Raw genomic sequence first — 14,576 nt, 5'->3', positions numbered from 1 at the left:
ATGGATCCTTCCAAAATTTGCCCGGGTTCCATGTCCTGGGCACAGGGCTGCTGTCCCTTCAGGTGACACTCTGGGGAGTGCCGTGTCTGCTGCATGTATTGTTAATGAGCATTTGTTTTGTTGTGGTTTCAGGGGTCCCAAAGGTTGATGACTTGGGATGCCTGGAAACTCCTTCGTGTTTAAAGTACTGATGTATAGTTACAGGGTTTGGATGTTCCCGGGCTGATCTTGGCAAGGGACTGCAGAGTTTTAGCCTAGGCAAGGGATGTAACCTGAGTCCCAAAGCCCCCTGGCGTACGACTCTCTCCTGGTGGGCGAGGACAAATGCCCTGCCCGGTGTGGGGGCAGAGGTAAGAGCTGAAGTTCTTGGCCAGTCTTCCTTTGGGGATTCTAAGGCTCAGTCCTCTTGGAGACTGGTCAGGCTCCAGTTCTTCCGGGATTGAGTTAATTCAGCTTAGAGAGAGAAGATGGGGCCAAGGACACCTCAGATTGCTGAAGTAAAAGAGCCCAAGAAGGCAGGAGAGGAGCCAGAAGTCTCAGTCATGTCTCTCTTCCCAACTGGCTACGCTAGAAACTGGGAGAGTTTCCCCTTGAGGTGATCTGGGACTCTCTTGGGTGAGCTGAGCTGGGTCATCTGGCTTTTGATGGGAGAGCCCCTTCACTCCGTCTCATCCAGCACACATCGTGCTATGTGGACCTTCTCCGATTTCTGTTTTGCTCTGATTTGGATAAATGGGTTTCTTTGCAATTTATGACACGTGCTTATTGTGGAGTTGGTAGTAGGTGGAAAGGAGGTTGAGCCTTGCCTTGAGAGTTTCCCTTTCCCCCAAGTGACAGAGCCACCAGCAATTAGATGGAACCCAATCGTATCATCTGGACGTTCGCGTTCATCTAGATGAACAATATTTAAGGGAGCAGATAGACATATTTCTAATCTTATATTCCCTCTCTCTGAGGAGACCAAAATGCCTCCCCTCTTGACAACAAAGAAAGAGAAGTGTTGGAAGGCAGAAGAGACAAAATGTCTATTCTTCCCTTTGAACCACAAACACAGAGAGCTCCTTGCCATTATGGGGCCCGTTTCTGCTACGAAGTATATTTAATAAATGTTTATTTTCAATAAAGGATATTACTTGAAAAAGATCTTAGAAAATCCTTAATAAAAATGTTACTTACTGAAAAAGTGTATGTGTGTGTCTGGAATTATATGTTTTTTTTTTTCTTGAAGAGAAAGCATAATAATTAGAATTTCAATGATCCCATGGATTTAAGAATAATAAGTAACACTTAGATTGTACTTATTATGTTCCAGGATTTGTGCTAAGCACTTTACATTTTTTCCTTACAGTAGCCCTGAGAGGTAAGTACTATTATTAGCCCATTTTTCAGATGAGAAAACTGAGACAAACAGGTGCTCAAGGTCACACACCTATTAAATGTTTGAGTCTTCCTGATTTCAGACCCAGTGCTCTGTCTACCGTGCACAAACCCTTCCCTCCAACTATTTGCCTTGATTTGAGAGGAAAACCTCATAGGTGAGAGAAATGAGTGAAGTTCCCAGAGATATAATGGAGGCAGTTAGCTGATAGGGTGAATGGACTGCCAGTCCCAGAGTCAGGGAGACCTTAGTTCAAATCTTGCCTCATACGTCCTAGTGGGGAGACAACTGAGGAAGTTAACAGACTCAGTGTCAGTGTCCATGAGGGTAGTAATAACACCTGCCTCCCAGGATTATAATTAGGGGCAGAGCCATGTCTAAAATGCTTTGTATACATTCAAATGCTACGTACACTAGTACTTAATATTTTATGTCAATGAATTGCATTAAGTGGTTTTGTCCATAGCTGGGGATTGAGGGCCAAGAGTCTATCCCATGGGAGAAGAGATTTACTGATTTCTTTCTGGTTTGGACTGGAATAAGTATAGTTTGGGCCATTTTCTTGAGGATATTTCCTAGCATAGCCATGGAAATGCCCTTGAACCTGGGACTAAGAGAGTGGAGAAGCAGATTAGCCCGGAGTGAAGTGGTGGGGCTGGTAGAGTTGTCTCCCGCGACCCCATGGGCATTACATCACATACCTCCTGCCCGCAAGAGCTGCAAGAGCAACTCCAGTGATTGATGTGAAACCTGGCAGGATGTGGGGAATGAACCTCCTGCACTTGCATGAATTGGGCCCAAGGTGCCCCAGGCTTGCCATTCAGGCTGACTCGGCCACAAGGACTCCTCTCTCACCTTTTCTTATTAGCCTTCCATGGCAGCCTGGGAAAGTCCTCGGGTGAGATTGACCCTTCACCTCATAGCCTTAGCAGCCTGAGCCAGTGTCCTCAGGTCCTTGGGACCTTTCCCTTCTGAGTACCCAGACCTCCCTGGGCAATGTGGGAGGCCAGGATCAGCTCTTGTTGGGATTGTCTCCCGTCAGCCCTGGAGAACCACAAGGGACAGCCTGACCATGGAAGCTCTGGGCTCCACCAGTCTGGGATTCTCAGGTATGGAAGTAAAGGTGTGTGTGTGTGTGTGTGTGTGTGTGTGTGAGAGAGAGAGAGAGACAGAGAGACAGAGACACACAGATAGAGAGAGAGAGAGACAGAGACAGAGAGAGGGAGAGGTCTATTCCAGGAAGAACCACAGGGGCTCTGTGAGAAAGGGAGAAACTCCCCTTTGAGGAGTGGGCTACATTTCACTTGGAGGGGGAAGTCTTCCTGCTGGCCCATTTAATGTAATTATGGATTTCCCCCCCAAAGCACCCTTGAGGGTCCCTTCACTATCATTCAGAGGCTCCTTGGTTAAGGGCTCTGCTTGTTAGGGAGCTCTTCTTTACATTAAGCTGAATCCTGCCGCCCTGGAATCTTCCTCTTCCTCATTTGCCCCTTGGAACCACACAGACCACAATTTTGTTGTCGCAGCAACCCTTCACATGGTGAAAGACCTGAAAGTGCTAAACAGGAATTTATATTTGATATTCAAGGAACTAGGGAAGTAGGGAAGCTTTTTGAGTAAGGGCAGTGACATCATTGGAGCTTTGATTTAGGGACCTAATTTCAGTGCCTCTGTGGAGCAGGATAGGAGAGAGAGACAGCCCTAGGAGGTCATTGCAACAGCCCAAGTAAGAAGTGATAATGGTTGGGACTAAGATTGTGACTATGTTTGTGGGCAGGAAATGAGAAAAATGGGCAGTAAGCATTTATTAAGCACCTACTGAGTGACAGTCCCTGATCTCAAAGACCTCATAGTCCAGTTGGGGAAGACAACATGGCAACAGCTGTGGACAAACGGGAGATAGGAAAAATAGGAGATGTTCAATATTGGGAAAATTGCTCTGTGGTGTGAGGACCCAGGTGAGATCACCTAGGTGGTGGATGCAGTCTCTGTGGTTGGGTAGATGGCTCCAGGGGCTCGGCAGCAGCAGCCCAGACTGGACTTTGGGGAGAGAAAAGTTGAGACAGAATGAAGGCTTCAGGGACTCTAGGAGACAGAATACTGGAAGGGTAACACTAGGGAAGGCTCTCGTAGACTTGGCTCCCTCTAGACCTCTTGACATCAGTCTTTTGGGACTGAAGCCCTGGCCCTTTACCTCCAGGATTAAAGGCTGCCCTCCTGGCTCTGTAAAGGTTCGGCCCACTGTACGGGACAGAAGGAGCGTTTGATGAGAGGTTCTCTCTCGTTTACCTATTTTAAAGTGGAAAACAGTGAGGATGGGTATCAGGGTGGAGATAGTGGTTCTGGCCACCACATCCTGGGCCAGCCCCCAGTTCTCCTGCCTCCTCGTCTTTGCTCACTTACAGCCAGCAGCTCTGGACTGGACTGAGGGCCCACCATGTTGCCCCCACTCATTCCCCTACTCTGTCTCGGTAAGTTTGGGCCCAGGCTCGAGCAGCGGGAGGACGGTGAGGGAAGGCCATTCATCAGCAGGTTTCGGGATGAAAGGGGCACGGAGACACGGAGAGTGTCCTGGGCAGGCAGAGCTCAGCTCTCCAGCTCTGGCCCTGTGGGGGGATGTTAGTGAGGGAAGAGGCATGGAGGGCAGCTATGGGCTGGAGGGCAAGACTCTGGCAATCGGACCTTCTCTTTTAGGGCTAGGTCTGGTCCAGGGGACAAAGGCACAGATGGATAAGTGCTTGTCCCAGAACATCCCCCTTTCTCCCAGCTCAGCCTCAGGGCAAGCAGGGTGTCAGGACAGAGGTATGTGGGGTGTACTGATGGAGTGATTCTGGGAGAAGTCTGGGGAGCCAGAGCTGAAGGAGTCCACAAGGAGAGAGCAATCCCAGGCTCAGCTTCTCTTCCAGACTGTCTCCTTAGACCTCCCTCTGCGCCAGGTTCTGCTCTTGGGAGGTCTCTTGGGACAAGGTGTGGCCCTGGCCCCAGGGTCCCCTAGGGAAGAGGAGTTTTCAGCTGCTGAAGGCTGGAGGTGGCAGAGCAGACAAAGTCTGAAGCAAGAAACTGATCCCTCCCTTGAGAGAAAGGGAGTCCTTGTTGTGAAGGACTTAGGGCTGCCCCCATGGGCCAAGGGACCCGACGATCTGTACTGGGCCTGGTGACATATGAGGGCGAGGAGCCTTCTCGGCTGGGTCCGTGGGCCAGTGCTGGCCACCGAGAGACTGATTTGCCTTTGATTTAGCCCTCAACCCTGATCTCCTGACGCTTTGTGGCTTACTACCAGATCCTTTGTCCTAAGTCCCAATACCCACCTCGGTGGATTCTGGGCTCCTCATATTCCTCATCTCTTTAATCCCATGGAGAAAGGAGATTGCTTCTCCCCTTTAGTCCACATGAACTCAGGAAGAATTATTCTTTCCTTGAAAACTCCTGTCCTCTCTATTGGGGACAACAAATCTTTCCACCGAGTCCTTTTCCTAACACGAGAAATCTTCTTGTCCCTCCAGCTCAGCCTTTGCTGGGGGGAGACACAAAGTGGGATTGTGGGAAGAACAAGGAATTTGGAATTAGGGACCCTCATTTTTTACCATTGGTATGACCTTGGGTAGATGTCTTCATTTGCAAAATAAGGGGCTTGGCTTGGATGACCTTGGAGATGCCTTTTGGCTCTACATGGAACATCCCAGGGGGCTTTTGTCTCCTGCTTTCCTCGTGTTCTAGCTTCCTTGTCTGTCTGCCTCAAGGCTCTCCTCCCTCCCATCCATGATTCAGCTGCCAAAGGAATCTGACCATGTTACTTGATGTACTCCAGTGGCTCCCATCACCTCCCAAATCATGAAAATTCTGTTTGGCGTCCAAAGCTCTTCATACCCCGCCTTCCCCCAAGCTTTCCAATCTTTTTATGCCTTCCCAACCTTCCTCCACTCCATGTATTCTTTAACCCAATGATGTTGGACTCTGATATTCTTTATTAAAACACTAAGTCTCCTCCCTTGTTCTTTTCACCTCTTACTTCCTGTCCTCTCATTCTTTCTCCTTCCATGTCTCTCTCTCTCTTCTTTCTCAAACATCCTCTCCCAGGATCTCCTTCCAGGCCATCCCTCTTAGCCCAGCCAAGTCTTGTGGTGGAACCAGGGGGAGAGGTGATCTTCTGGTGCAGGAGGCCGCCAGGGTCATATGAATGGCTGGTGACCTTCAGTCTGCTGAAGGCGGGGAGGCCAAAGCCCTTACAAGAGAAGGAGGTACACTTTTCTCAAGCCAATTTCCCCCTGAAGTCTCTGCGTGCCCAGGACTCCGGGAGCTACAGCTGCATTTACTATGAGACTTTCTGCCCACATGTCAGATCGGAAGCCAGTGAGACCCTGGAGGTCTGGGTGACAGGTGAGAGAGCAGGGGCAGGACTGGGGGTAAGAGAAGGCTCTGGATTCTTGGGGGGAGAAGGTCAAAGTGATGAGGTTTAAGTTTTGGGGTTCCCTTTTGTAGGGAACTAAATGATAAGGTCTAAATTTAGAGAACCAAAATGAGATTAGGGTTTCTGGTGGTCAGGGAATTAAATGATAAGGTCTAGTGGCAGGTTCGATGTTCAGGGAACCAAGTGGAGAGTTTGGCTCCCCTGCACCCCCTTGGGATTTGGCGCAAGGGAAGGGAGTTTTGGGGAAGCTCTTCTGGTGGCACAGAGGTTCTCTATAAAGGAATTTACAGACCCGAAAACCTAGATTGATAAGAGATTTATTATGGGGATTGGAAGTAAGGTTAGAAATCCTGACAGAGACGCATAAAGTCTCGTTAGGGAAATAGGTGAGGGTAAAGAGAGGATAACACTGGAAAAGAATATTATTCCAGCGGGCAGAGGCTTCCTTGGCATAGCATGGTGTGTTTAGAACCTCTGCCAAGAGAGGATTTTAGATTGGCTCTTTTATAAGAGGAGCTTTGGCTACAAGCTAAAGGGAGCTCCTGGTGGAGTCCCAAGTTGGCTCATCTACAAGCTGGGTTTCAGCTTGAGCTGGAATTTGAGTAGTATTGAATGAGTTTCTTTAATTGAATAGGGTTGGAAGTCTTTTAACTCAGGACTGAACCAACCCCATCTAGATAACAGAATGAAGCTGTTTATCTTGTTTCCCTCTGGCGGGGTCCCTGACTGAGGCAGAGTCCAAGGAGAATTTCTCCTTTAAGGAGTTTGAGAGTTTGGGGGTCCCTTCTTCAAAAGGACAGTTTTGGAGAGGTCAGTGAGAGGAGCCCCTGTGAGCCCCGTGCAGGGGAGTGGGGGAGCCAAGGGAGGAAGCCCTTTGTGAGGGGCCACCCTGCCCAACGTGAATGAGTTAGATGGAGGCAGGAGCAAACTTCCGTCCCTGAGAATGAGCAAGGTGGGCATTGCTCCTCCAGTGAATATCTGCAGCCTTGGCACGGAGGTGGCACCCTGCCCGGAAGGGAGGTCAGCCCCGGGACCTTGCTGGCACCTGCCGAGCTCACACCCCCAGAGGACACCCCAGATACTGCCATGGAGGCCTTTTTAATGGAGCCCTGGGAACTCAGAGTGGGGGGTGGGGCAGTGGGGGCACTTTTCCCTCTGACACTGTGCAGGATGGAGTAGGGGTGAACTCCAATGTGTAATAGAAAATAAAAAAAAAATCTAGAGTTTTTTTTTAGGAGTTGAGTTAAATTCCTAGTGAGGCAGGAAAGGCAAAAAGAGGCTGGGAATAAAAGAAAGAGTGGCAGGGGATCCCCTCAAGGCTCACTAACTCTTTGGAGACCTGGAGAGCTCTGGTCCCTGCTTTCTCCCGCAGACAGCCTTCCCAAGCCCTCTCTCTCAGCCCGGCCCAGTTCCAAGGTAACCCCAGGGGACAACGTGACCTTCCTGTGTCAGGGCCCATCCCGAGGCGTGGAGTTTGCTCTGTACAAGGATGGAGAGGAGCTGCCTGTGAGCACCAGTGAGCCCACCCAGCACGGGGCAGAGTTCCCCTTGATCCACGTGAACATCAACCAGACTGGAAGGTACAGGTGCTCTTATCTCCTTGGGAGAGACAGCCGTGTCCTGGCCATGCCCAGTGACCCCCTGGAACTCATAATACAAGGTGAGGACTGGATGCCTGAAAGTCCATCTAAAGAATGATTGTAGTTCCCTCTTCTCCCTAAACTCTCAATCTGTAGAACTGGGCAAATAGCCCCAGGAATCCCATTGGCTCTCATTGGGAGACTCAGAAATAGAGGAAGGGAAGCCCCTGCCTTTCCCCGAAATTTCAGGGCCATTGGGATCTTGCCTGGGAGCTGGGCTGGGGGGTTGGCTTTCGGAATCTTCACTCCTGTGATCTTACCTTTTCCATCCATTTTCTAGAGGAGCAGAATGAAAGTCTTCTCACAAGAGGTAAGGGTCCATGAGATGTGGAAAGGGATCAGTGAATCCCTTGGATCTGAGCTTGGGGCGAGGATCATTTGTGAGAGGACAGCAGAGCCTGATGACTAATGTTTTTACTTCTTTCCTCCCCCAATTACAGAACCCAAAACCATCCTCATCACTGCCCTCAGCTGTGCCTTTATCCTCTTCCTCCTCCTCTTCTTGACTTTTCTTGGTCATCGTCAATCTCAGACTGGTGAGTTTGGGGAGAAAGGGAATGAAACTGAAAGGAAGTTGAGGATTTAAGTATCATGGAGACTGCTGGGATCTCAGTTTCTTCAGCTGTTAAAGTGGGGGCCAACCCGAAATCATCTTTAAGGTGCCTTCCAGCTCTAAATCACAGGCTGGTGACTGACCTAGATCTCCCTCTTTCTCTCTCACCAGTGATTTCACATGGAGAGACCTCCAGAAGGTAGGGAGCTTCAGCTCATCATCCTTGCTTCCTTTGTCTAGTGTGATCTTGGATCTTCTAAAATGATTCTGTTGGGGAGAGAAGGATGAGTGATTCTCCCAGGATGAAAGAGCTCCTCAACCCCATCCTCTTTTTTCCCCTCATAGATTCCCAAGGTGCCTCTGTTGTACTTGGTTTGTCTGCTCTTCCAAATCTGGAGCTCCCCAATATGAGACTGAGTGTAAGTGACTGAGGCAGGTGGCGGGGCAGGGATCCTGGCTATATCCTGGGGAAGGCCTGGTCTCAAGAGTCCCCAACTGACTGACCCTTCTCTCCACTTCAGATGCCCAGGTTGTCAAATGCAGACGCTCGAGGACAACTGTGAGTTATTCTGATCCCCTCTGGGAGGACCCTGTCTCCTCCTGGGTCTCAGCCTCATCTCTCTCATCCCACCTACCTCATTCTTTGATTTTTGGTTTCATCTACTTCTCAGTAAATACCCATCATTTTTTTTCTTTCTTCCTTTGACTGATACTGGCTAATCACTCCTGTTTTTCCTTTAGGTTCCTGAGGCTGAAGACCCTGAGGGACTGACCTATATCCAGCTGAATCCAAAGGCCCTGAAGGAACAGCAGACAGTCCCTGGGAAGATGTGTCCTGATCCAACAACATATGCTACTCTTGCTCTGCAATGATGAACAAGAACTTCTTGCTCTGTTTTTTTCCTTACGATCCTTTGCTAGATAATCATCTATGTTCCCCTTCCTCAATGTGTATACTCCTTGGGTTCTGTTTGGGTCTTCTCTTCCCAAACCCTTCTGGTGATTTCATCAGTTCCTCTGGTCTTCATCACCATAATGCAGAATACAGGCCCTAGCCTCTCCTCTGTGCTCTAGGCCCACATCACTAGTAGCTGATCAAAAATTTCCAATTGGATGCCCTCCTGGCATTTCCAACTCTACTGTTCTAAGGAGAATTTTTTGTTTTTTCCCTCTCCAAACCCCCACAACCCTTTCCTTTTTCAAACTTCCCTCCTTCTGTTAAAGGCACCAATAGTTTTGTGGTCACCAGGTCACAACATTGAAGTTATCCTTAAATTCCCTTTCTGCTGATCCACAGTCCTTTGCTAATTCTTTTCAATCCTACCATCTTGCTCATCTAGCCCCTTTCTTTGCTCACATTGTCACTTTTCCAGGCCCTTGTCACCTCTCTCCTCAACTATTTCAATAGTCTATTAATTGAGGTTTCTGGGTCTGTCCTCTCTCCTTTACAATCCATCCTCCAGAAAACTGTGAAGTGAAATTTCCTAAAGTTCATGTATGACCTAGTTAATATTCCGCCCAGGAGGCTTTTATGTCTCCCTCTTATTTTTAGAATCAAATATAACTTCTCCAGTTGGGCATTTAAAGCCTTTCACTGGCTAACTCCAGTCTGGTTTACTAGACTCATTGTATGTTGCTAGCCTTCACTCTCTCTCCATTCCAAACAATTTGACCAGCCCATTCCTCAAAACAAAGAGCTGATCTCCCATATCTAAGCCCTTCTCCCCTGCTTTCCCACTCTTGGAATGGGGTTTCTTAGAGTCTTTCAAGACTCTCTCCAAGGATATCCTCTTATAGGTGACCTTTCCAGATTCTTCAAAACTGAGTGTCTTTCCCTACCATTATTTTTCTTAGTCATTATTGATGTTTTTCTTTTTTAAATACTCAATTTAACTAAGACCAATAAATGAACACTTCTATATAAAGACACAGAAAGTGTTTGGAATTTAATGGATGTGTTGGGGGAGTGACATGTTTTGTCCATGGGACTTTTTGTGTTTTAGGGATGTCATTTAAGTAGTTGAGTGGAGAATGGATTGCAGGGGCAGATTCCTGAGGCAAGCAGCAACTACTGCGATATTCCAGATATGAGGTGATGATAGCCTGCCCTAGGGTGGTAGAAGTGTCAAAGGAAAGAAATGGGTGTATTTGATAGGTACCACAAAGGTTAAATCGACAGGTCTTGTCACAGAATTAGATATGGGGAGAGTGTGAGATATTGAGGAATCTAGGACGAGTCCTCCATTGTGAGTCCAGAGTCTGTGATGATGGTGATGCCCTCTACAGTCACAGAGAAGTGAAAAAGAAGGGGAAGTTTTTGGAGAAAGATAATGAGAGCTGTTTGGTCATAATGCATTTAAGATGTCTACTGGACATCTAGTTGGAGATGGGAGATTTGAAGTTAGCAGAGAGATTGGGGTACGAAAGATAGATCTGTCAGCATAAAGATGGTAACCAAATCCTTGAGAGCTGATGAGTCATCAAGTGATATGGTATAGGAGGTGAAGAGAAGAGAAGAGAAGAGACTTGCCAGAATAGTCTGGCAAGTCACCTGTAGTAGAGAGTATGACCTGGAGAAAGATGGCACACAGGAGAGAAGTGGTCAGATAGGTGAGAGGAAAACCCAGAAAGGAGACTGCAAGAAGACTGGAAAGGTGCATATGAGGTGGGTCTCATGACAGTGTATAAATGGCTTTGATGCCAAATACAGGATTGTATATTTTATCCTGGAAGTGATAGGGAGTCACTGGGGTTTATTAGGTGAGTATGTGGAGTGGGGTGATGTGATCAGACTTGAGATTTCAAATCAGTAGGACTTGGAAGCAGATTAGATATGGAAGGGAGAGGGAGGGAGAGTATCAACACTGAAGTTATGAGCCTGGGTGAATGTTGGTACCTTGGACAGCAATAAAAAAGTTAGGAAGATAGTAGGACTTTGCTGTGAGTGAGTGTGTGTGTGTGTGTGAAGCTAAGAGTGCAGGTTTGGACCTGTTGGCTTCAAGATATCTGTAGGGCTTCCAGTTTATCCAGTTCAATACATTCAATAGACAATGGGAGATTGTAGTCTGCAGGGGCTGGACAAATAGATTTGAGGAACAGTGGCACGAGATAATTGAATTGATGAGAGTTGATGGGATCACCACATGAAACAGTAGAGGGAGAAGTGAAGAAGATCCAAGGAAGAGCCCTGGGGAAACTTTATGGCTAATAGATGTGACCTGGATGAAGATCCAGAAAAGGGAACAAGAAGGAGAATGGGTATACAAAGATCCTAGGTTCAGGAAATCCTAGAGGAGAACATAAAGACAAAAGGGGGTTGAAGAAAGGTTAAGAAAGATAAGTGTTGAGGAAAGAGCAAGTAGATGTGGTAGCCAGGAGATCTTTGGTAACTTTGAAAGGAGCAGTTTTAGCTGGGACCAGAAGTTAGAATGCAGAGAATTAAAAAGAAGTGGAGAAGGAAAAAAGTGAAAAACAAGAATTGTAGAAGATCTTTTCAGATCAGTTAGCTATGAAAAGGAGGAGAGATATAGAATAATAGCAGGCATGCTGAGGATGGTAGAGGCATGTATGTGTTCGTAGGCAGTGATGATAGAGCCATTTAACAGAGAAACTGAAGAATGGTGAGAGAGATGATAGAGGAACATTTTCAGCCGGATACAGCAAAAGAGAATGGGACTTAAAGAGGAGTTTGCCTTGGCAAGAAAGGCCAGGTATTTTTTTTGATGGGGAACAAAAGAGAAAAAGAGAAAAAGTGAAAACCGATACTATATTGAAAAAATCTGAAAATAAATGCAACATGCTATCTTCTGTCCCTCTCACATTGTCAAAGGAGTGGAATGGGGGATTCCTCATCATTTCTCTTTTTTGGAACCATTCTTGTTCTTTGTAATTTTGATATATTCAGTTTGGATAGTTTTGTGTCTTTTCTTTCCATTTACATCGTATGGTTGTGGAGTTGTATAGCTAGGTAGTGTAATGGATAGAGTTTTGGTTCTGGAGTCAGGAAGACCTGAATTCAAATGTAGCCCCAGACCATCATTAGTTGTGTGACATGAGGCAAATCATATAACCTCTTTTTTCAAAAGTTTCCTTAATTGTGAATGGTGATAATAATAAGCTCCTACCCTGTGGGGTTGTTGTGAGGATCAGATTGGATAGTAATTGTAAAAATGCTATCACAGTGCCTGGCACATAGTAGGTGCTGTATAAATGTCTAAATTCTCCTTCCCCTTCTCTCCTCTGATTCATCATTTTTACCATTTTTTATATCACAGTAAAAAGTCATTATATTTATGCATTAACATTTTTAAACCATTCTCAAATCAATACTACTTTGTTTCTAATTCTTTGCTACTATAAAAGAGCTTTGTAGCTATAAATATGGAAAGAGAGCTTTCTTCCTATCAGCAATTTCTTTGGGGCATGATAAACCTATAGTAACATCTCTGGGTTGCAGGATATGGACATTTTAGTTACTTCATTTATATAATTCCAAATGACCTTCATTGACCATCTAGGAATTAGGTCTTCTTTTGCAACTTTCCCAATTTGCTGAGTGTAAGATGAAATCTCAGGGCTCTTTTGATTTGCATTTCTATTATTGTTAATGATTTGGAACTTTCATTTATATGATTTCAATAATCTACAGTATTTCTTTTGAAGATTTTTTTGTTCCTATGATTTCATCACTCATCAATTTGGGAATGATTTTTGGCAAGGAATATATGCCTATGTGTAATATATAGTTTTATGTATAATAAATAAATTTTGGTATACTTCTGAGCTTTTGTCTGTTCATCTGGATGTATGCATATATGTATAATGTAATATGTTACTTGTCTATATATCTTGTATACTGAATCCTTGTCTGAGAAATTTCATTCAAATATTTTCCCTTTTTATGTTTCTTTTTTATTTTAGCTGCATTATTTTTATTTATGAAGAAACTTTTCAGTTTCATATAATCAATTATCTGTTTTATGTTCTTAAATTGCCTTTGTCTCGTATTTAGTTAAGAACATATCTCTTATCCAGAGCTTTAAAAAGTATATGAACCACTTCTCTTCTAATTATTTTTATAAAATGATTAAATTTAATTGTCTATTAAGAATTTATTAGGGGATATAGTACAAAATGTTTATATAAATTTAGTTTCTACCATCTACTTTCTAGTTTTTTTGCACCAATTAAAAAAATCAAACAGGGAGTTCTTTTCTAAGTAATTAATTATTGGTTCCACTGAATACTTGGTTAGTGAGTTTTATTATTTTTGTTCTCTTGTAAAATTATTTTCTGCAAGACTGATTTAATTGTATTTGATAACCAGTACCAATTTTTTTTTTGATGAGTATGGATTTATAATATAATTTAAAACCTGGAAAGTGTATTTTTCTTCATTTCCATCTTTTTCATTATTTTCTATGATATTATAGATCTTTGATTTCTCCAAATGAATTTTGTTATTTTTTTATCAAGTTCCATAAAGGATTCTTTTGATGTTTTGATTGATATAGCATTAGAACTGAATCGTAACATTAATAGGATTTCTACGAGTACTGAATCTTTTCCTCCAGCTATTCAAGTTCTTAATTTTTTAAAAAAAGATAATTTTGTAATTGAAACTGTACAATTCCTTTGTGGGTTTTGCTAGGTTGATCTCTAGATAATTTATGCACTTTGTAGTTATTTTGACTGTAATTTCCTTGTCTACAAATAATTTACAAGTAATTACAAGAAATTACAAGTAAATTACTTGTCTACTACTGCCTCTTGCATTATGTCAAATTGTGGAATTTTTGTCAATTAATTTTGAAACCTGAAGTTTTGCTGAAACTATTGTTTCAATTAGTATCTTTGCTGGGTTTCTAATATATATGTGTTTACAAAAATCATCCAGGCATCAGTAAAATAGAGATAGTTTTAGCTATTTTTTGACTGTCTTTACAACTTTAATTTCTTTCTGTTGTCTTATTGCCATTATTAGCATTTCTGGAATTATATCAAATAGCAGAATGGAGGATGGGCATTCTTGCTTAGCTTTTTCATTTATTGGTGAAGCTACTCTTTGTCATTGCTTTGTAGATTTTTTTTTGTTTTGTTTTACTTTATCAAAGATTTTACCTGCATCTATTGAAATAATTATATGGTTTTGGATATTTTAAAGATATTGAATCTCCCTGAAATACTGGTATAAATCCAACTCACTCACAATGAAAAATTTATTGGTTATTTTGTATAGACTTACAGGATTTTAATAAATTTGAATCAGTAGTTATTCATAATGTTTATCCATGTTCTCCTTCTGTGATTTATCCTTTTCTCATTTAAGGATTAGGATATACTTGTCTCATTAAAGAAATCTGATAATGTGCTTTCTTTCTCAGCTTTTGACAATAATTTTGCATAGTATTCTTTTTTTTTTTTTAAGAATTATTTATTTAGGTGTGGCATTTGGGATTAACTGACTTACCTAGAATCACATAGCTAATTAGAGTCAATATCTGAGGCCTAATTTCAACTCAGGTCCTCCTGATTTCAGGCCAGCACTCTATGCACTGTACCATCTAGCTTCCCTTGCATAGTATTATTCTTTAAAAT

At 44.0% G+C, this 14,576-nt stretch overlaps 1 protein-coding gene across 6 annotated transcripts; it reads left to right on the top strand.

Annotated features, from left to right (window-relative positions):
* Window positions 1-2,123: 2,123 nt before the first annotated feature.
* On the top strand, window positions 2,124-12,142 carry LOC111720132 (immunoglobulin superfamily member 1). Of its 6 annotated transcripts, none has more exons than XM_031963497.1 (9): window positions 2,124-2,487; window positions 3,784-3,849; window positions 5,456-5,755; window positions 7,159-7,446; window positions 7,707-7,736; window positions 7,867-7,962; window positions 8,151-8,178; window positions 8,325-8,398; window positions 8,501-8,812. In XM_031963497.1, exons 2-9 carry the CDS (start codon window positions 3,816-3,818, stop codon window positions 8,683-8,685), a joined length of 1,035 nt encoding a protein of 344 aa, XP_031819357.1. In that variant the 5' UTR covers window positions 2,124-2,487; window positions 3,784-3,815; the 3' UTR covers window positions 8,686-8,812. The 6 variants fall into 6 exon arrangements, with proteins under 6 accessions (XP_031819357.1, XP_031819355.1, XP_031819356.1 ...); XM_031963496.1 differs by lacking the exon at window positions 2,124-2,487 and adding an exon at window positions 2,578-3,104; XM_031963494.1 differs by lacking the exons at window positions 2,124-2,487; window positions 3,784-3,849 and adding an exon at window positions 3,867-4,180 and having other exon boundaries at window positions 8,501-8,538; window positions 8,721-12,142.
* Window positions 12,143-14,576: the final 2,434 nt, after the last annotated feature.

Source organism: Sarcophilus harrisii, chromosome 3, assembly GCF_902635505.1.
Source record: "Sarcophilus harrisii chromosome 3, mSarHar1.11, whole genome shotgun sequence".
NCBI classification, from domain to species: Eukaryota; Metazoa; Chordata; class Mammalia; order Dasyuromorphia; family Dasyuridae; genus Sarcophilus; species Sarcophilus harrisii.
The sequence above is the reverse complement of the archived record's forward strand: the minus strand, read 5'-3'. Positions and strand labels throughout refer to the sequence as shown.

Bases quoted from the DNA above. Each gene is read 5' to 3' on its own strand.
- LOC111720132 (XM_031963493.1), top strand. From the start codon at position 3,919: ATGAAAGGGGCACGGAGACACGGAGAGTGTCCTGGGCAGGCAGAGCTC. The intron at 7,737-7,866 runs GTAAGGGTCCAT...CCCCAATTACAG, and splicing joins TGAAAGTCTTCTCACAAGAG to AACCCAAAACCATCCTCATC. The intron at 8,399-8,500 runs GTAAGTGACTGA...TCTCCACTTCAG, and splicing joins TCCCCAATATGAGACTGAGT to ATGCCCAGGTTGTCAAATGC.